Source organism: Lissotriton helveticus, chromosome 10 (assembly GCF_964261635.1).
Source record: "Lissotriton helveticus chromosome 10, aLisHel1.1, whole genome shotgun sequence".
Classification (NCBI taxonomy): domain Eukaryota; kingdom Metazoa; phylum Chordata; class Amphibia; order Caudata; family Salamandridae; genus Lissotriton; species Lissotriton helveticus.
In genome coordinates this window covers 19,464,042-19,485,979 of record NC_136071.1, presented here as the reverse complement: position 1 = coordinate 19,485,979, position 21,938 = coordinate 19,464,042, and the positions used below count along the sequence as shown (strand labels likewise).

At 48.8% G+C, this 21,938-nt stretch overlaps 1 protein-coding gene across 2 annotated transcripts in view; it reads left to right on the top strand.

Annotated features, from left to right (window-relative positions):
* IDH3G (isocitrate dehydrogenase (NAD(+)) 3 non-catalytic subunit gamma) overlaps nucleotides 1–20,957 on the top strand; it is a 93,042-nt gene extending 72,085 nt beyond the window's left edge. The window contains exons 8-13 of one of the 2 annotated variants that reach the window (XM_078664582.1): nucleotides 583–685; nucleotides 1,470–1,616; nucleotides 4,675–4,769; nucleotides 14,950–15,010; nucleotides 15,107–15,213; nucleotides 19,785–20,957. In XM_078664582.1, the coding sequence (XP_078520708.1) occupies nucleotides 583–685; nucleotides 1,470–1,616; nucleotides 4,675–4,769; nucleotides 14,950–15,010; nucleotides 15,107–15,208 (508 nt within the window). In that variant the 3' untranslated portion in view covers nucleotides 15,209–15,213; nucleotides 19,785–20,957. The remainder of the gene's footprint in view (nucleotides 1–582; nucleotides 686–1,469; nucleotides 1,617–4,674; nucleotides 4,770–14,949; nucleotides 15,011–15,106; nucleotides 15,214–19,784) is intronic. The other variant, XM_078664583.1, reaches the window with a different exon arrangement.
* Nucleotides 20,958–21,938: the final 981 nt, after the last annotated feature.

Here is a 21,938-nt window from a genome sequence, read left to right as displayed (position 1 = left end):
TTTTGCACAAGAAAATAGCACTTGATGCAAGAGAACACAAACAGCAGCATGAGCAGACGCTTATACTTTTTCCACCAAATTACTCATAATTATGAGAGTGGTCCAATTTGCATTGGTATCGGAGATTCCGCATCTAAGAGGAACATGAAATTACTGAAAGTACTGTGACAACTCCTGCGTAATTAAAATTCCAGTGAGGCCTATTTATGTGTTTGTTAAAGATCTTGGGTTTCTTATCGGAAGAGGTGGGCGCTTCGAGGCATGCTGTAGGGGGCCTGGGTTGCGAGCTGCATTAGTAATGGAAAGCTGTGACTGTTTTGTCATATGCCAGCAGTCTGTCTCTTCACAAGAGGGACCAGAGGAGACCCTTTGAGTCTCGTCTGTGGCAGGCTACATAGCACAGAGAGAGACTATGGTAGATGTGATCCAGTCTGAGACCTGCTCTGTTGCTCTTGTCCTGCATGAGGAGACACTTGGTGGTAGTTTGTGGTGACCGGAGTGGGTTGCTCAGCAGTGAAATGCACTGTGTCAGATTTGGCTCATCCAGAAAGAAGTGAGTGATTGCATCTTGTTCGCCCACAGGAAGCTCGGGGACGGGCTGTTTCTACAGTGCTGCAAGGAGGTAGCAGCGGCGTATCCGGACATCAACTTCGAGAGCATGATCGTGGACAACACCACCATGCAGGTAAAGGTTCCTCTGCGGTACTGGCTATTCCCACAGTCTTCTGAATATCATCTGCACCTTTCCTTTCTGCATCAATCCTTCCAACACTGACTGTGTCCCTGTGCAAAAGGAACTCTGTCCCTGTGTAAAAGGAACTCTGTCCCTGTGTAAAAGGTTTGTATCCTCCACCTTTCTATTTTTTTTAAACAAATCTGACCGAGACATTGGCCCTCAAGCCACCTTGAGAGGGCCTGGGGTTGGAACCAGGTGGTTGCAGCAGAGCTGAACCTTCACCAATAACATCCATCCTATTGTGGCGGGTCACCATGAACTCGCTTGTGTTATCCTTTGTGATCTTTGCAGTTAGATCAGGCCCTTGTATGTTAGGCTGCAGTCTTAGTCCAGTGCAGCCTGTGCTGTGATCAGTTCATTGTAAACTCTGTGCTGGTTCCTTCTAAGTTCCCTATGTCTCTAAGACATTATGCATGGAGCGAGTGAACAGGTACAGTCCTCTAAGGATCTAAAGCCAGGAGTGGGCATAGGAAACCCAAAAGTAACTGATATTCTACTGGTCGCAGCACAGAACCGTATCCTGGTGTACTCGACTCTGGGACGAAATTAACTTTGTTCACCATAAGTGTGAATAAGATCGCCCAGTTGAAGATCTTCCACCAGCCTACAGCTCTTCAATATGTTCTGTCCATTTGCTTTCTCTTTACCCCACTGCTTTATTTGTTTTTTGCTTCTCTCCTTCCATGGCTCTCCAAACTGGTTCTCCAATCCTCTCTGTTTCTCCTTCCCACAGCTGGTGTCCCGTCCACAGCAGTTTGATGTCATGGTGATGCCGAACCTCTATGGGAATATTGTGAACAACGTCTGCGCCGGATTGGTCGGTGGCCCGGGGCTGGTGCCTGGAGCCAATTATGGCAAGGTTTATTCCGTCTTCGAAACGGTGAGAGCCAGCTACCAAGATAGCTTTTGGAATTCCTGATGCAAGATTCGGTTCTGAGGCACACACGATACTGCACTTAGTGTGGGGATAGTGTCAGCAGGATTCTGGGGTGTTATTGGTGGGGAGAGGACAGAGGTATTGGTGGGAGGAAGGAGAGGGACGGAGGCGAATAGCGAGGGTTTGGTGGAAGAAAAGAGACCTCTGGAAGGAAGGGATTGTATAAAGGCAGGTGAGAGGAAGGGTGTAGGAAGCTGGATCTTCATATAGTAGATCAAAAAGAGGTAGACTGTGTAGAGGGCGCAGGCACACCGCAGTTGGTTTACAGAGGCACAAATAATACCCCAAATGCTCTATTTTGTGGTAGTGTGGGCAAACAGATAGACATTTCAGAGGGTAGTGCTAAGCAGTCATTGCACACACAAACACAGTAAGTCAGACACACACCCAATAAAGAAATCCAACACCAATTTATAAAAATAACACTTATTTTTACATGAATTTAGATACCAAAAGCATTGGAAACAGTTAAGTACTTTTCAAGTTATGAATTTTCACTGGTTTCAAAAGTTGTCACTTCGTGGTATTTCTAGAGTGATAATGTTATTCTATAGGGAAAAAACATATACTGAATTCAGCCACTTGTTAGCAAATGATGGGACTGTTTTACTGGGCTGAAGGTGCATCTTGAGCAAGCTCCAAAGCAGCACCAACTGTGCACTTTGGGCGGCACTGGGGCGGCCGGATGCAGAGGGGCTTTTCAGCATAGGGTGCCCCATTCACTAAAACAGATAGGGGGCCAGTCTGGGTGAACCCACAGGGGGGTTCGGGTCACTGAGATGTAGGGGCACCGTCAGTCCACTTCTCCTCGGGCTGTGGGGCTCAGGTGCAGTGGTGTCTTTTGCTGCCGGGTCGCGTTGCTGAAGGCACTCCCTGTTGGAGGGGGCCTGCAGAGAGAGGTTGCAGGTGGCGACTAGAGGTACAGTCTGGCCAAGCCCAAGGGTGGTCTTGCCTCTTATGGGTCTCAGGACCTTGTTGGCACCGTCACCTCCCTCACTCGGGGCATGGGCGCTGAGGTGCTTTGAGGTGTCACTTCTCTGGATTGGGTTTGTAGGAAAGGGACAAACAGGACAGCTGGGTCACTTGACCTGTCTCACTGTCCTTGAAGTCCCTCGACATGCAGGTCAGTCATCCTCAGCATTGGGGCCCTGACTGAACACATCAAGCCTTGGTTGCTGCAAGGGGTCTGGCCCCTAGGGAATTTGTGCTGTGCAGCTCTGGCGTCCCCACACTTGGAGTAAGAACGGATCTGACCTTTAGGAGCATGGTGACCTCTTCCTGGGCAGCTGCAGCATCGGTAGTCCTGAATAGCGGCAGGACGGTGAACCAGACCTTGCTTCTTCGGTGCCTGCGGCTGCAGGGGAGTAGCTCCTCTACTCCAAGGGAGTTACTCTGGCAATTGGTGAAGCACTGGCAGCCCTCTGGGTTTCCTGAGTCTGCACAGCAGCAGGGCAAGACTGTTTCTTCTATGATTGTGGAGGGCAGCAGGCCGCTGGCAGGGTTGGCGCCAAGTTAGTCTTTGGTCCTCTATCCTTGTGTGCGCACTCTTCTTTGTCCACTCCTTCTCTTTGTCAATCAAAATCTGAAGTCCCGGTATTGGGGTGTCCCTTAAATACTCAATTTAGGGGTTTTCAGGGGAGTGAGGAGTAGTAGCCAATGGGCTATTTACCCCGGTGGTAACTACACCCCCTAGATGACCACTTCCTTTGGGGAGTGGGCATGTCCCTGTCCCAGAAGTCCTAATTTCACTGCACACAAGATGGTGGAAGTTCGAACATTGTGTTCACTTCAGGCTGTTCATCCTAGAGGTTGGTCCAGACTGGCAGTGAAACACGCCTCCTGCATAGCTAATTTTCCTGGCTGCCCTGGTGCCAGATGAATCCAGGGCAGGGGGTAGCATCTCCCCTGTCAGGGGAAGCCTTGGATTGGATGTCAAAGGCGGCAGAGACCTTTGACGCCTCCTGCCTTGAGATGTTGATTTACAAGCCTCTCTGGAGGAAGAGGTGTAAACACCTCTTTCCAGAGCAGGCCTTGTTTCTGAGGTCTGAGAGCAGGGCTCTCACCTCCTAGGGGGTCAGAAACTCGTCTGTGATGGCAGGCTGGACTGGACCAGTCAGCCAGCACACTAGAGGGCTAGGAGGGGTCAGGGGGTACCACTAAGCCTCTGGGTGAATGTATTAACAAATCCATCACTGAAATCAGAGTGGGTTTATTAATATGAGGTGTTTGATACCAAACACCATAGGTTCCAGTAAAGCCATTATGTAGCTTGGGAACTCGTTTTGAGAAGTGCCCAGTACATATCTTAAGATGGCTTCTCTGCTCCCTTGCAATATCTATCTATAGAACTGGACATCACAGGGGCACATCTGCTCATACAGATCTGTTCTCACATAAAATATAATGCCCCTGTAGGGGTGACTTGCATATATTAGATGCAGTTACTTTGCCATGGCACACAGGAGCGTGTCCTGTTGTGTTTTCGCTTCACATAGCCTGCAGTGGCAGTATGTGCGGAATTTATATACAGATCCCTTAGGGTGGCATAAGATATGCTGCAGCTCTTCGGGACCCCCTTTAGTACCCATGACCTAGGTACCTGCAGGACCGTTTACTAGGGACTTACAGGGGTGCTAACATCTTTAGCCAATTGTAGAACAATTAGACTTCACCTTGTTTTGGGGCCAGAGCACTGGCACTGGGGTCTGGTCAGCAGGCCTCCTGTCGCACGTCAGCATCTAGTAGATAAAAGGGGGTAAAAAAAATTGAGAACAACTGCAACAAAAGCACAGTTTCCCTCCAAAGGCGACCGGAGAAGGATGAGCGAGAGGAAGGAGACATAATCGGGATGGGTGAAAGGAAAGAGAGTGCAGGGGTATGGATGGGAAGAAGGAGCTTTCAGAGGGAAAGGTAGAAGGAAGGCGAGTTGGAGAGGATCGGGTGTGGAAGAATGTGTGAGATGGATGTGGTGTCTTGGCTTCACATCTTTGGTTTCTTTCAGGCCACCAGAAACACCGGGAAGAGCATTGCGGGCAAGAACATTGCAAACCCCACAGCCACCCTGCTGGCCAGCTGTATGATGCTGGACCACCTCAAGTACGTACATCCCGCTCACTGTCGAGACACGCTCCACCAGGCACATGCTTGATGGCGATTGCAGAATCTTGAAATGTCTTTTTATGGACAGCTCCAGCCCAGAAACACCCTCTCATTTCACATTCTTCATACTCCCCTCTGGGATGTTTGATTTCAGAACCCCCTCTTTGCAGTTTCATGGTCCATAAATGTTCTCTTCTGGAGCTTTATCATCAAAGAACATCTTGCTTCTGCTGCGGGTCAGTCAGGAACGCCATCTTTGATTCTACACATTACAGAACACACCCCCTGATCCTTCTCGGCCCCATTAATACACCTTTCTGCAGTCACAATTAAAACAGACACTCATCTGTCTAGAATTCTGTTCCAATATCTCCACAGGAGCTTCAGGGTTTAGAAATCCTTCTTGCCACAGTCAAGAAATGTCTTTTTTTTTTTTTTGCAGTTTTGCAATCTAGAAACGCTGATTCTCCGCAAGTCCACGTTCCCAACGCGCCTTTCTCAACCGAGCCACTGCACTAATCCAGCTTGGCCTGCAGTTGGCACTCTCGAGCCTTATTTTCTCATCATTGTGCTACATTGGGTGATGCAGTGTGATGACCCTTGTTATGATGTCGCATGATGCAACGTGGCAGACATATTTGGAGCATAGAAATGATGTAAACCGCATTTCTAACACTTTTCTGATGGCCACTGTGTTACTTTATAACGTTGCATCCCCACTTTATGCCAAATCTGTAATCAATCTCTCTCCACATGAAAAGTCCCAACAGCCTGGAATAACTCCTTGGTGACCTCGATCCTGAAAAAACCCTTGGCCGACATACAGGAACCAAGCAACTATCGTCCAATTTCAAAGCTTCCTTTTCCAGTTAAAATACTAGAAAAATTTCTTAGCAAAATATTAGCGGACTACCTCGAACAGAATAATCTTCTAGAACCAGAACAGATGGGCTTTAGACCTGCACAAGAACCAGCGTCGGCACTAATTCTAGCCACCAACGAAATAGGAAAACATGTTGACCGTGGTAAAACCGTAGTCCTGATCCTGCTGCATTTGATAGGGTCAGCCATCAAATAAGGCTTGCACGCCTGAAGTAAATAGGGGTGAGAGATGTATTGCTCAACTGGGTTGAGTCCTACCTTTCTGGCAGATCACAAGCAGTAACCCTCCCACCCTTTACGCCAACATATAAAAATATTAAACGTGGAATCCCCCAAGGCTCTGCCTTGGGTCCTATACTGTTTAACATATACCTAAGACCTTTGATGCAAAAAAATCACTCCCATCAGCGGCTGACCCAAGGTTCAGCACATCAACCCCAATTTTTGTGAGCATTCAGAGTCCTGTGCAATCACTTCCAGAACGGGCCGCCGTTAACCACCACTGTCAGCCAGATATAAATCTTTGTAGGAAAAGGAAGGTTTCTCCAAATATATCCAAAATGTGTCTTTATTGTAGTCGATAGTAACAAATGGACATTGGCCAACGCGTTTCGTTCCACTGAGGGAACTTCATCAGGGCTCAAATTGTAATTTTAGAGGAATAATATGTCCGCACACAAAAATCAAAAAAGTCTCTCAATAGGACTAAGTAAAAATTCGTCCAAATTCCTGAAATGTAAGTCACGAAAAAGGTATCTAGTCTGCTTGTAACGTCCTTAAGAAAGACACCCCACAATAAGGGTAAAAGGTTTACTATCCAATATCCTTGATAAGATGCGTCCACGAGTACATACAGGTCTTTCCCGGACGAGGCCCCTCAGCATATGACTAAACTATACAAGTCCTCTAGAACTCCCACGCTGCCCTCTTATCCACCCCCCCTTTAGGAAAACTAGAGTAGGTGGCAGAATTTTCCAGGTACAATGCGCAAATCTCTGTTACAAACTTTGCTTCCCCTTAGAACCAACATGAACCCGTTGAGCTTCCGGAAGGATCTAAAAACTTGGCTCTACCCCTGGAAATGGATAAATGCATGGAAAGATAGCCCGCTCCCAAAAAAGCGCCATTTCCCTTCAATGATTTACCAGTGCCAAGATGCCCGTTGGGTGATAGTCGCGCTTTATAAATTCAAAATAATAATAACCCATGTTCTTCCTACTGTGCATGTATAAGACCTTCACCAGACTCCCCGGCCCATGTGCGTGAAACCCGGAGCGCTGGTGCTGAGCCCTCGGTCTATCTTACTGTGCATGTGAAAGACTAGCGCCTGACTCACCCACCCATGTGCGTGGAACTGGGAGTTCCAGTGCTGAACCCACGGTCTTTCTCACTGTGCATGTATAGGGCCTGAGCCTGACTCACCCGCTTATGTGCCGGGCCCCAGTGTTCTGGTGCTGAACACACAGTCCTTCTTACTGTGCAGGGAGAGGGCCTGAGCCTCACTCACCCGCCCATGTACCGGGGTCCTAATGCTTTGGTGCTGAACACACAGTCCTTCTTACTGTGCATGTATAGGGCCTGCACCTGACCCACCAGCTCAGGTGCCAGGAACCTAGAGCTCCGGCACTGAACCCATGGTCCTTACTGTGCATGTATAGGACCTGCACGTGATTCATCGGCCCATGAGCAGGGGGCCAGAGCTCCGGTGCTGCACCCACAGTCCTCCTTACTGTGCTTGTATAGGGCCTGTACCTGACTTACACCCTTACCCGCTCATGTGTGGGGTGCCCCCAGAGCTGCAGTGCCAAACCCATGTTCCTTCTGACTGTGCAGGGAGAGGGTCTGTGCCCGACTCACCAGCCCATATGTGGGGAACCCAGAGATCCAGTGCTGAAACCCCGGTCCGCCTTTCTTACTGTGAAAGAGGTAGTGGAAGAGGTGTGGCGCCGCGGCCAGGGCGACTGACGCTGGAATCTGGGGACCACGGTTCGATCCCCGGCTCCGGCGGCAGGTCAGCCCAGCACCATGTGACTCTGGGCAATAGCTCGCTTAATCTTCCCGACAGCGCCTAGAGACCCTTACGGGTGATTGTGCGCTTTACAAATGTGGACTTTACTTTACTGTGAAAGGAGATGACTTGCCTTGGATTTTTCCTGTTCCCCCGGGATAGTCTGCTCTGCATGATCCTGACCTCCACGTTCTGCTGTAGAGAAAGCCCAGCGACAGAAAGTACATTGTAGTCCGTGTCAGAACAGCTCCTCCTCATAAGCACCACACACCATGTGCTGAGTGACTGGAGCACACGGGTAGGGTAGTAGTACCTTTGCAGGAGCAGGAGCATTTCCGAGTGTGGCGGCATGTCCTAACTCTCACCGTTTCCCCATGCTACATTCCAGATGTACCCTTTAACACAGTCAGGCGCAGGCCCTGTACAGGCACTTAGGGATGAAAATGGCTGATGAAGCAGGAGCGGCTTTCATATGCTCCCAGTACAGAGGATCGCAAACTGCGTAAATCCCTGGCAAACTCTTCCTGTCAGGCTCCCAACATCTGAGCACAGGTTGGTGAATGCATGGATTGGACCGCGGGTGGACCACAGAGACGACCAGGGCAACGCAACGTTGCCTGGAGTCAGGAGCCTGAGGGGCCACTGCCAGGCTTCTACTTGGTGAGCCTGTTTGCCCCCCTCGCTATCCTTGAGTGCATGCCTCACCCACACCTCTGACCACTATCGGACTCTGGTCCCTTCGGGTGCACGATGTGCGAGATGGCGGTTGTAGCCCCGGGGAGCGTCTGATGGCATCCGCTACCGACATTGCACTAATCAGGGATACTGCCGACTCCTAGGCTAGAGCGGCAGCATACCCTCTCTCCTCTTTCACAGGGGGCCCGCGCCCTTGATAACTGCAGACAACCCGCCTAGGCACTCACAGAGAGTTGGGTACTGCAGCTCGGGACGGAATGGGGGCTCAAGGACACTCGCCGCACTGACCAGTACTGTTGTGTAAGGGACCAGTGACTGGAGTCTCTCACCTGTTCACCGAGGGGCTGGGAGCTGCACACTCTTGTCCCAGTGCAGCCCCTGTGCCCTCCACCTCTCATCCTCAATGTCTCCTCGCCAGGGAGGGAGCTGCAGCCGATACACTGTCTAACGGAGTCGCCGACTGAATGGAGCATGACACTAAAAGTGGACTACAATCCCCATAATGGTGGCGGCCATATTTATTAAGGGCAAACAGCCTTTTCTTCATGTTGCCTGATCTTGGCAAGGGACTCACTAAGAAAAAGGACAGAAGCACCCTCTTAGAACACAGAACTCTTGGTCAGAAACAAAGTAAAATGATTAAATGCACTTTAAGACAGAGAATAGAGAACAACAGAACTAGGACCAGAATCAAGACTAAATTCATTAAGATGGGGACAATCATACCTGCTAATGGGCACAAAGTTTACTCTCTAAGGTGATGCTGCCTAGACATACTTAGGAAAAGGGACAAACTCACCCTATCGGACAGCAAGCATCCAGTTAAACCCCCAATCAAAAATAACTCATTGATGCTAAGGACTCCCTACAAGCTGCACTGAGCATCCGGGATGAAGGCTCCACAGCACCCTCCTACCCTGCTCTATCGTCTCTCCTGAAACCTCACAGACCAAACTCCTTTTCCATCACCCCCTCAACCTGTTCTCCGAGGCAGCTAAAAACTCAAACGTAAACTGACAAAAAGTCATCCCGAAATGCTCATTGCAGACATCAACCACAACGCCTTAAAAGGACCGAAGAGGACAGATCTCATCTTCTGTACCTCCCATCCCTCAATATGGAGCACAATCCTAACTAAACACCTGCCCATTACCAAAACTACTAACATTTCATACGGCAGTAAACTATCAATTACAGACTCACCTGCTTTCAAAGGTAATGCCCCTGCTACCATCTTCAGAAATTGCACCATCATGATACAAGCCAATGATGCCTACCTACGCACATTTTAATCGATTTGTCTGTCACTAAAAAATGCCATAGCTCTCTCACGCCTCTACACAAAATCAAACATTCATGAATCGCTCCAATAACTCCATCTCCTCCCTCGATACTCATCATGCTTTCAAGGAAGCACTCAAGATCTACACCCCTACCTCTAACCCCTCCCTCACAACCCACCTTTCTTCCACCACAACCAACACTGAACTCGGGTCTCCCGGTAGCCCATTGATTCACACCACTACTCATCGCTCAGTCCCTCCCACCCTCCCCCAGGCCTCCCGGAAATCTTGGGTGGCGACCCAAGTGTGTAGGTCATTGACTCCCACCACCCACCTACTGCGAGCCCCAAGATGCGGAGGACAACAGCCCCCGCATCAACAACAAGGACCTAGAATCCTTCCACATTGCACCCCCTCATCATTGCGAATCCACCTCCCACCGACACTCAGTCTAGGACTATGGACACCCCTACTCTACATAAAAGGAAACGCAACTCCCACGCCCCCATCCCACGAAATCAAATGCCCATGTCATGGCTTATTGAGCGACTAACACACATGGAAAACCAACTAGAAAAAATACTGCAGGTTCTCACCAGTATCTCAATGAAACTAAACTCATATCCTGAATCCTCTGCCCATCACCACCGCCACTCCACTAAATGCAGAAACCAGCAATCCCCATGGCTTGAGAAGACACAACCACCCAGCTGATCCACTATGCACCTCAACAGCACAGCCGAAAGGCCCAAAAGAACAAACGCCACGCTGTCTCTGAGCAAGGCAGAGTAACTAGCTAAACATTACAACCTATCAGCTATTAGAAACAATCCCCCTTCCAAGATCCAGGTTATCACGGGATTAGGGAGGGATCCCAAACCAATAAACCCGACCAGGTCATCAACATACCTTACAACTCAACAAAAGACCTGCTCTTTCTATATGTATGGACACTGAACCACCATATATCTCTCGAAAGAGACACCCTACTTAAGAGTGTCACCACAGTGGATCTGATTATCGCAACTGCCTCAAGGTGTCCTGGATAACTGCTTGAATTAAAAAAAGTGTGTGACTGCTGGTCCACCCTCCCATCAATGCACAAAAGGACATCAAAAAGGAGGAAAAGAAAGGAGAAAAAGGTGAGGAAAGTTGGCAGAGCCTCACAGGAGTAACACCAAGGGAGGTTTACAAGCTGGTTCTCGTCTTGATGATAAGGTTCTCATCATTAGCATCTGCCAACTGTCAGAAATGAAGAGTGGATGGTGCAGAATAAGAAAAACCAAAAAGTGTGATGTATATTCTATAAGTGACCCTATAGGGATACTGAAATCTAACTTAGAAATTTGGTGTGTCCTAGTTTAAAAACGAGCTCGGCAACACTGGCTATTCTGTTTTATTCCTTGCTGTGGGCCTGCTCAATTAAAACCAACATGTTTCATTGCCTTAAACAGTTCGGTGGCAATTTCATCAGGGTTATGGTCAGCGTCGTCACTGCACCTCGTTTCTCCGTTTATTGTACCGGGTAGTTGCCATTCATTGGCATACCAGCACCCCCGTAGAAGAAACCGATATACCCCCTGTAGAGTTCGTTACAGTCGCTGCATTGAGTCAGTCGACTACTTGTAGGTGTACGGCCAACGCTCAGACCCTCCCTCAACATCAACGTACCTTGTCAATATACCCCTGACTTCTTCCCCACAAGATACCAATGACTGCAGAGAGATCAAATGCATGCTCACAAACTGCAAATCTGCAACCAAGCATGCAACCGAACTAGCAGAAGCAATCCTGAACTACAACATTGATATCACATTCATCACGGACACATGGCTAAAATAATTCTCATACCCAATCTTAGACATGCTAGTCCAACCAGTATTTTCAATCTTCAAGAAAGACAGGAAGGGCAGCTGCGGTGGTGGCATCACCATTATCCAAAAGAACAACATTACTGTGAGGGACGCCAAGACCCTCACTTACAACACGTTTAATACATCAGTACCACCATGAGGATGGAAAATAACACCACAATGAACTTTCACCTTCTCTAACACCCACCAGGAAACGTAAACACCTAGCTGATCTAATTACACACGGCTCACTTTTACATGCCAACAACATCTTGCTAGGTGATTTCAACCTTCACTGAAATGAAAAAGCAATACCCTAATACAATCCTTGAATGACCTCTTACTCAGTAAAAACCTCTCCCAGCACTGCAAAGGTGAAACCCACAACAAAGGCTCAACCTTAGATGCAATCATAGCGCACAAAAAAACACTAGCCATTGACAACATCTTTCCCGTCGAATGGTCGGACCACCACATCATTTTACCCAACCTGCACACAAAAAAAACTTCCAATTGGCAAGAAACATAAGGGAAGTTTCATTAGTGGTTCTTGAAGAAAGAATTCTGGCTCAACTACCTCTCCATCCAAAGAACCTCTCTACAACCAAACTCACTAATCGCCATAACTCAACAATGTCCTCCATCCTAGACCAAGTTGCCCCTCAAAAACTACGAGAAACCCACCATTGAGATCCTTGTTTAACGAAGACCTCAACATGGAAAGAAGACAGCTCAGAACAGCAGAAAGACTCTGGTGAAAGTATTCCTCCACAAACCGCCTTGACCAGTTCAGGAGAGAATGCAGGAAATGTAAAAAAACAATCCCAAATGAAACATCGTCCTTCTTCCGCAACGCCCTGGACGAAGCAAAAACCACCCCAGAGAACTCTTCAACATCATCAAACAGCAAACCGCCAAACCAGCTCCAAAAAACCCTCACATAGCCAAAGAAAGGTATGACAAATTTGTCAAGTTCTTCATCGATAAAACCACAAAAATTGAGCTCTCCTTTGATGATCACAGCCAGTCCTCTAAAGAGACCCCCCCCTCCCCCTCCCCTCAACGGAAGGAAGCTAACAACCTACACCCCTTGTCCACACTTTCATCCACTATACCTCAAGGCAACAACAGATGCAGCAGACCCCAAAGGCCCTACCCAGCTCCTGGGAACTGGAAGGTATTCTACCCGGTTTCGGAGGCCGACATATCAGCTTTGCTGGCTACATCCACACCCTCCTCCCACCTAGCAGGCCCCCTACCAGCCTCCGTGGCGAAAAAACTCAACCACACAATAACCCTGACTTGGACTAAATTATAAACTGCTCGCTAACGACTGGAGGGTTGCCGGGCTGTCTACTCTGGCAAGTCACACCTCTACTGAAAAAACTGGAAGCAGACCCAAATGACCTAAATAACCTCCGTCCTGATTCCAATGTCCCTATCCTAGCCAAAACTCTAGAGAGATGTGTTCTCTCTCAACTCGGTGAACACATCGAAAGCAACAATCTCCTGAACACTTGCCAATCTGGGTTCAGAAAAGGATGCAGCATGGAAACAGCTATTTTGGTGATAGTAGATGACCATCACAAACTCCTGGATACAGAACGTTTTTCCCTGATCATACTCCTTGAGTTATAAGCGGCCTTCGACAGGGTCGATCACAAACCCCTCCTAAACTCACTCCAAAAAAGGATCGGTGAGGAGCGGGTGGTGCTACTTTGGTTCACATCCTTCCTACAAAACTGCTCTCAAATAAGAAAAATAAACAACCAGACCTCTGATACGGCGGCAATTACCTTGGGTGTTTCGCAAGGCTCCGTCCTCTCACCCACTCTGTTTAACATGTACATGGAACCCCTCACCGTCATCCTCAACGACGCAAACCTCTCCTTCCATCTATACGCATATGACACCCAGCTATACATGGAAATCTCCTCACTAGAAAACATACATCGGCTAAACTCTACCCTCAAAGAAGTCCAACACTGGCTATCTCGTAACCACCTAAAACTAAGACAAGACCGAAATTCTCCTCATATCAAAATCGGAAGTGTCACCCCAGACGCAAGATTGGATAAACGCCATAGAAGTTCTTAACTGCAATCTTACCCTAGCTAGGTCCTTCAAATCTCTAGGGATCGCACTGGACCCCAAACTGTCCATGAAAAACCACATAAAGAACAATGCGAAGAGTACCTCTTACAACCTGAAACTGCTAAACAAAATGAAACCCTACCTACCGCCCAATGTTCTCAAGTTCGCCACGCAAACTCTAGTGTTGCCTCGATTAGACTACGGGAACGCCACCCTCTCAGAAGCTGCTGATTCCCACATTGCTCCCCCAAAACCACTTTCAGTGCAGCTGCCAGAATGGTCACAGGATAAAAATATGACCAAATCTCCCCCACCCTGAAAGAACTGAAATGGCTCCTATTTTAAGCCTGATGCAGCGTCAGAACTGCTTGGCTCACTTACAAATCCCTCCAGACCGGGAAACCTGCCTACCTTGCCTCAAAAAACTAAAAAAAGCAGGTCAGACAAGAAACCTAAGAAGCTCAAACACCCTCCTCCTCATTCCTCCTAAGGTCATAAGCAAACAATTCTGGCACGCTCTTTCTCGAGCAATGCACCTAAAATCTGGAACTCCATACCAACACACATCAGGACAAACCCCTCCTTGAGCTTTAAGAAACAGCTACAGGATCTCCTCCTCAACAGACACCTCAATTAGAGGGTGTTCAATCGCCCAACGTGGAGAGGCTCTGCAACCCATGCTCTGGCTCTATCTCGCTCGAGCTTCTTCTCTCCCGCTGTCGTCAACCAATGACTCAATTGGACTCAAATCAGCTGTCCTGTTTATTTTGTGTAAACTGAGTGTGTGAACTGTAAAGCCCTCTGAGACCATCGGGTCTTGCTAGCGCTATATGAAACCCTTAAATTAATAAATATGTTTAACATCTAGGACACACACCAGAACAGTTCTACAACCCTCAGATATGTGCCTTGGATGATTTGCATCTGCTATCCGTCCATTTCAGCATTCTCTCCCTAGTATGCCCGTATTTACAGTTCATTCCCTAGCACACACACCTCCCTGCAGGTCAGTGTCACTACAAATGAGCTTCACCATTCCCATGACTGCAGGCCTCGCACTTCTCCTCCGCCCTCTCCATGAAGGTACAAACATTGTTTACATCCTTCACCTCCTTTGTACACCACCACCACTCCCACCTGTCATCTGCAGTACAAGCTCCAGTGTCCTGTGCACTCAAACTCTGGTGCTCCTGCACTGACACTTGTGTAACCACATGGGAAGGTGACCCACACCACAAACATGTGCACACCACACACTTGTGCACACCACACACATATGCACCACAGTGAGGATCGCACACTTTCAACCTGTTCCCCAGAGTTGGATGCACTGACTCTCTCTCCCTCTTTGTTTTTGGCAGGCTCCATAACTACGCCACATCAATACGCAAGGCTATCATGGGGGTCATGGACGAGCAGAGCGTGAGTACAATAACTTGCTGCAGAGAACACAAACTAGTACAGGAGCTCCAGGAACTGGTCTTCTACTCTCTAACCTACCTGTCTTCCCATTCACAGATGCACACCCCTGACATCGGGGGTCAGGGCACCACAACGGAAGTAGTGCAGGCCATCTGCCGCCAGATCGTGGTGCGGGACGGGAGAGTGGTGCCTGCATAGGACAGGTGAGTGGCTATATAAGAAGGGTTCCGACGAGCCACGAGAAGGTACTTCCTTTTGGTGATCGCGCTCCTTCCAGCATTGTCTCTTTGAAGACGTCCAACACCGCTTGTGTGAGCTCATGGAGCGATAACGATTACATTCTAAAGATATACAAGTGGTATATTTTTCTACTCCTATAACAGGGAACAAAGGACAGTGTTTGTGACTATCAGGCATATGTACATTTTTTCTACTCCCATAACAGGGAACAAAGGACAGTGTTTGTGACTATCAGGCATATGTACATTTATTCTATCACCCATTGAGGTGTAACAGGGATTGGTTTTTTGGTCCTGAGGAAGAAAGCCAAGGGGATGGCTTCAGAAACATGCCGACCTTGTATGAGGTGACTCATTATAGTACACCACCTACACCTCCCCACTTTTACTATTCTCAGCCAGGGATGACAATAAAGTATTTCCGATCCACTAGCCAGAGAATTTTTAACCATCTCACATTTTCTTTTCACGATCCAGCACACTACACATACTCACCAATCACTGAATAAAGTGATCCTGCGTCTACGTAAGTCGTAGCACGCCCCGTCCTGTAGAGGGGTGGGGCCACCCGGAGGCTCTCTGAAGCGGTCGCTCCCTCGCAGCTCCCTGCTCTTCACCACACGTGGTATCGTAGCGCCTACACAGCATTGCCATAGCTAAGAGCATTTTGAGAACTGAGCGCAGTGTATTTACTGCTTATTGTACCTGTACTATTGCTGTGACAAGCGCTTTGCAATTAGCCAGAACTGAGCGCACTAAATCGCCGCAGCGCTTGCTGAACAGACCGTCTTTTAATTTTAGTCTGTGCCTTTTGATATTGCTGTGTCACTCGCGTTGTGATTTGTTTGCCTGATTGCGCTGCCCAGTAGATTGCCTCCTACATCGTGCCCAATCTCGTCCTGTTCCCTAGCGTGGCTTGCAGCCATCTTGTTGATTGTTAGTTTGTTGTGCCTTTCAGGCCGGCCCTCGACCCCGCCCCTCCCCCCTCCACTATCCTATATGACTGATGTCTTTCCGCGCAGCGTTCACGCGCAGCGGTCGCGCCCCATGCGCGCCGAAGGTGCGCCAAAGGTAAGCCCGTCTACGCCCGTCCGTGCCTGAACCGCGCCCAGTGCCAGACCCCCTGTTCCCCGCAGTACCCTACCCTCTAGAATCACATATGATGCCGCAACTCTCCTCGCCCTCAACCCCGGACGCACACCACAATGCTGTGAAGCCACCCCAGGACGTACCCACGGCCCATTCGCCTGCCTCTCCTGCAAGTTCAACTGCTTCAGGACCCTCACCAAACCCACTTCCTCCACACACAGCTCCGACTCTAACCACCTGAAGTGCATCCTGCTGAACACCCGCTCGGTCCACAGACACGCAACTGAACTCTGGGACCTACTCGACACTGCGTCACCGGACATCGCCTTCCTCACAGAAACATGGATGAACACATCATCAGCACCCGACATCGCCATAGCCATACCGGACGCCTACAAGATTATCCGAAAAAAACCGCATCTATCAAACAGGAGGAGGCATCGCCATCATCCACAGGAACACCATCAAGATCACGACCAGCTCCGACGATAATCTTGCAACCGCCGAACATCTCCACTTCCAGATCCACACCGACCCCAGGACCACACTCAGAGGCACCCTCATCTACAGGCCTCCAGGTACCCGCACTCAATTCAGCGATGACATCACGGACTTCGTCAGCCCACATGCCCTCGCCTCCGAGAACTAAATTCTACTGGGAGACCTTAACTACCACCTTGAAAACAAACACAACACCACCACCCTTCTGGACAACCTGGCCAACCTCGGACTTAAACAACTTGTTGACACCCCCACCCATGCAGCCGGACACACACTCGACCCTATCTTCACTTCCAGCAAGCATATCTCCTTCGATCGCACCACAGCTCTCCATTGGACGGACCACAGCTGTGTTCACTTCAGCTACAAAACCACCCTGAACCACAACCGCCCACAACCTATTCCTCGGAGAAACTGGAACAAAATCACCTCCGACCAACTCCTCACATCACTAAACCAAAACCCTCCCTCCCTCTCACTGGACCCAAACCAAGCGGCCACCAATCTCAAGCAATGGATCACCCACAGTGCTGACGAATTAGCACCCCTGAAAAAGCACCAGATCAAATCAGCCAGCAAAAAGGCTCCCTGGTTCAACGATGACCTTAAAAAATCCAAGAAACTACGCCGCACCCTGGAGAAAAGTTGGAGAAAAAACCCAACCACCGAGAACATGGCCACCCTCAAGGCAGCCACATGCAAACACCACCAACTGATTCGATCCGCCAAGAAATCAGCATTCAAGAATCGCCTCGACAACAACTCTCACAACAGCAAGGAACTCTTCAACATCGTCAAAGAATTCACCAACCCCACCGCTGCATCTAACGACATCACCCCCTCCCAAGACCTCTGCGATGCGCTATCCTCCTTCTTCTACAACAAAATTGCCGACATCCACAACAGCTTTGAGAATACCCCCAGCGATCAGCCCCCCCCCCCTCTGATCCTACTTCGCCAACTAACAACCTTAGCAACTGGAACCCAATCACCACTGAAGACACCACCCGCCTAATGAACTCAATCCACTCTGGCTCGCCAACCGACCCCTGCCCCCACTACATCTTCAACAAAGCTGACTCCATCATCGCACCCCATCTCCGTGACGTCATCAACCGCTCGTTCAACTCTGCCACCTTTCCAGATAGCTGGAAACACGCCGAACTCAGCGCCCTTCTGAAGAAACCCACAGCAGACCCCTCGGAACTTAAAAACTACCGACCCATATCCCTCCTCCCATTCCCGGCCAAAGTCATTGAGAAAGCCGTCAATAGCCAACTCGCCGCCTTCCTTGAATCCAACAACTCCCTCGATCCATCTCAATCCGGATTTCGAGCCAAACACAGCACTGAAACCGCCCTCATCGCAGCGACCGACGACATCCGAACACTACTAGACAACGGAGAAACTGTGGCCCTCATTCTACTCGACCTCTCCGCCGCTTTCGACACAGTCTGCCACAGCACCCTCAAACAACGCCTCAGCAACATCGGCATACAAGGAAAAGCCTTGGACTGGATCATCTCATTCCTCGCTGGGAGAACTCAAAGAGTTCGACTTCCCCCATTCAACTCAGAGGACACAGAAGTCATCTGTGGCGTACCACAAGGATCTTCACTCAGTCCCACCCTCTTCAACGTTTACATGAGTCCTCTTGCCTCCATCGCACGTCAACACAACCTCAACATCATCTCTTATGCCGACGACACCCAGTTAATACTTTCCCTCACCAAAGACCCCAACACCGCCAAAACCAATCTTCACGAAGGCATGAAAGAAGTAGCCGAATGGATGAAACATAGCCGCCTAAAACTCAACTCAGACAAAACCGAGGTGCTCATCCTAGGATCTTCCCCCTCTGCCTGGGACGACTCTTGGTGGCCCTCCGCTTTGGGCACAGCACCCACTCCCACAGACCATGCACGTAACCTGGGCTTCATCCTAGACTCCTCTCTCTCGATGTCCAGACAAGTCAACGCAGTCTCATCCTCCTGCTTCAACGCACTTCGCATTCTCAAAAATATCTTCCGCTGGATCCCCCTCGAGACAAGGAAGACTGTCACCCACGCACTGGTCACAAGTCGACTGGATTATGGGAACACCCTCTATGCCGGAATCACAACAAAATTACAGAAAAAACTCTAACGCATCCAAAACGCATCAGCGAGACTCATATTAGACATCCCTCGCCAAGATCACATCACCGGACACTTAAAAGACCTCTACTGGCTTCCCGTAAACAAAAGAATTACTTTCCGCCTTCTCACCCACGCACACAAAGCCCTCTACAATCAAGGACCCGAATGCCTCAACACCTGATTGTCCTTCTACAAACCCACCCGCCAACTAAGATCGTCCAATCAAGCCCTCGCCGCAGTCCCGCGCATCCGCAAATCCACCATGTGTGGCAGATCATTCTCCTTCCTTGCTGCCAAGACCTGGAACTCACTCCCCACTCACCTCCGCCTTACTCAAAACCACAGCTCCTTCAGAAAAGAACTTAAAACCTGGCTATTCGACAAATAATGAACCCCTTCCCCAAGCGCCTTGAGACCCTCTGGGTGAGTAGTGCGCTATACAAATGCCCGAACTTGAACTTGAAGACCCCAATGATGAAGCATGACACTGAATCAGGTTTCAGTGTGTGAGGGGTATTTTACAATTTTTTGAAACGTTGCCCTTCCCACAAATTGAGAGAAGGAGCGCTGACCCTTTTGAACCATTTTTTAACATATTGCTAGACACTTCATATAAAAATATAAATAGCAGCACACACATGGGTGCATACATATTCACATAATACATGGTAGAATCCCTATGTGGATCTCTGATCAGTATTGAAGGGTGACCACTTCTATTGCAATATCTCTGATCTGTATTCAAATCCGACCTCTACTATTGCAGGATCCTTGATCTGTAATGAACTTTAACCTTTTCTCTTGCAGGATCCCGGATGCCAGTATCCTTCCAGCCCACTGATGGTTGTCGCCTTGAAGAATGGAAACGCAGCCAGCAGAGGCCCGCTCTCGTCGCCCAGTCATCTTGTCTGCTTCTTCTCTCTTTATTTACAAATGTACGTCCCAGAGGGGGAGATGAACCACTGAAGCCAAAATATGGAGATGCTTTTTAGTCTTTTCATGGCTGTCCGAGACTGTACCTCGGTGTCACTCTAACACAGCCTTGGGTTTACGGTCGTATTAACTCTCCGCCTAGATAAGGATACTTCTTGTTATCCAGTACTTGCAACCACAATGAATCTGCTCATAAATTGACAAAGTGCTCTGTTATTGCAAAATAATGAGGAGAGTTGACTTGAGGCTGATAGGGGGCACAGTTTCCTCTTGTGAAAAGGTGCAAGCATAACTAGTAGGCAGGCTGCTCAGTATTGCTATGAGGTTCAGATCTTTTACAATCACAACTAAAAAGAGTGTGCCTCAGTGCTAATGCTTTGGGCCTTGTTGCATAATGACATTTCTTTGTACTTTTATAAGAAAGACTATTTATCTTGTTTTGGTGCAGTTTTCATGTTGGGCATATGGTGGGCACCGTGAATGCGTTTGCACACCTTTATTGTGGCAGGCCGGTTGTGCGACAGTTGACTTTACTGCACACTCCATTGTGTATTTGCACTGATTGCTCTGAACGCATGTATTCCTGTTCTTACCTAATGTTATATCCAGTAAAGACACTTGGTGGTCCCAGACCATGCGCTGTATTTGGTGGAAAGGGTTCATGGGATCCGTTTGGTTTAGCATACTTGTATTTTTTTCTGGAAGCAGCTGAATTCTCTGGTTTCGTTTTGCACCTGCTGTAGGAGTCACCTATTCTAGTTTAGTTGCTGCTTCTTGCAATGTATTGAATGTTTGCTACAATGCAGAAGCTGTCCATTCCCTTAAATCTGCAGTGTGTCTGGCCAGCTGGGACCCTGGCCTCTTCTTGGGTAACTTTGTGTCTGCCTGCTGATCTGTGGCCTTTATTTAATGTTCTTGAAAAGCTCTTATGGGTTGTTTGTTAGTTTCCTGATTATCTGTTTGTTGAAAGCGGACTCTCCAAACCATGTATGTACTTGGTAACATTTGGCAGAAATCTGCAGAAACAATAAAAGCGATCTATCCAGAGATACTGCAGTTCTTTCGCTTATTTTCTCACTGCAGTCCAAGTGTGAACTGGGGGGGTGGGAGGATGGGGTTTAGGACTCTCTCAAAGCCGCTTAAGCCTATGTAGAGGTAAGGGTTATTGCAGGTGGGTAAATCTTTTGGGATTTCAATTTCAGTGGAGAGTGAAACTGGGCAGGCCCCTTTCTTAGAGGGGACTGCCTGCATACAAGACAATGTACTTTCTTATTGTGTCCACATAGAGTTGGAATGGAATGGAAGCTGTTCTTATATAGCGCATGGCTACCCGGGAGCATCCCAGCGCTTGAAGTTGTGGGTCCTTTGCCAGGCTCAGGAGGGGGATCGACCTCCAAGGGATCTCTCCCAGCGACTTTGGCAGGCCCGCTGAATGTCAGGGCAGGCGATATCCGCAGATGCCATCTTGGTTACCACAAATCCATGAATGGCGTCTCCATTCAAAGGTGGATCATGGCATCTTCATCGGGTGGAGCGTGCCCTAGCTTGATCTTTTTGCCACTGCAGAGAATGTGCAGTTTTGTGGTTACTGTGCGGCCCCTGGGAGATGCATTCCGCTGGCCTTACACCCACACGACTGCTCCGAGTTCTGAAGACCAGGAAGGACTGGGTCAAATCATCATGATAGACCTGGGGGTAGAGCTGGGAAAGTGTTGTACTTTAAACTGCATTTGCCTTTCTTCAGGAGCACCTCCTGCCTCAGCGACTGGACAGGGTCCTGCACTTAGTCTCCACAACCCTCACCTCCATGTGTGGAGATTGAGAGGCAGACAGGGAATGTAAAAGTAGTAGATGGTATCCTTGCGGCGAGAAGGTTGTCTACCAAATGTGTTTATGCTAATCAACGGGCGTTCATGGTTTGGTGTGGAGACCGTCAAGTTGATCCTCTTCAGGTCAAGCTTTCTGATGTTTTGAGGTTTGGTTTTCTCTGACCCTCCGATGCTTAGTAGTGGGCAACGTTTAACGTTA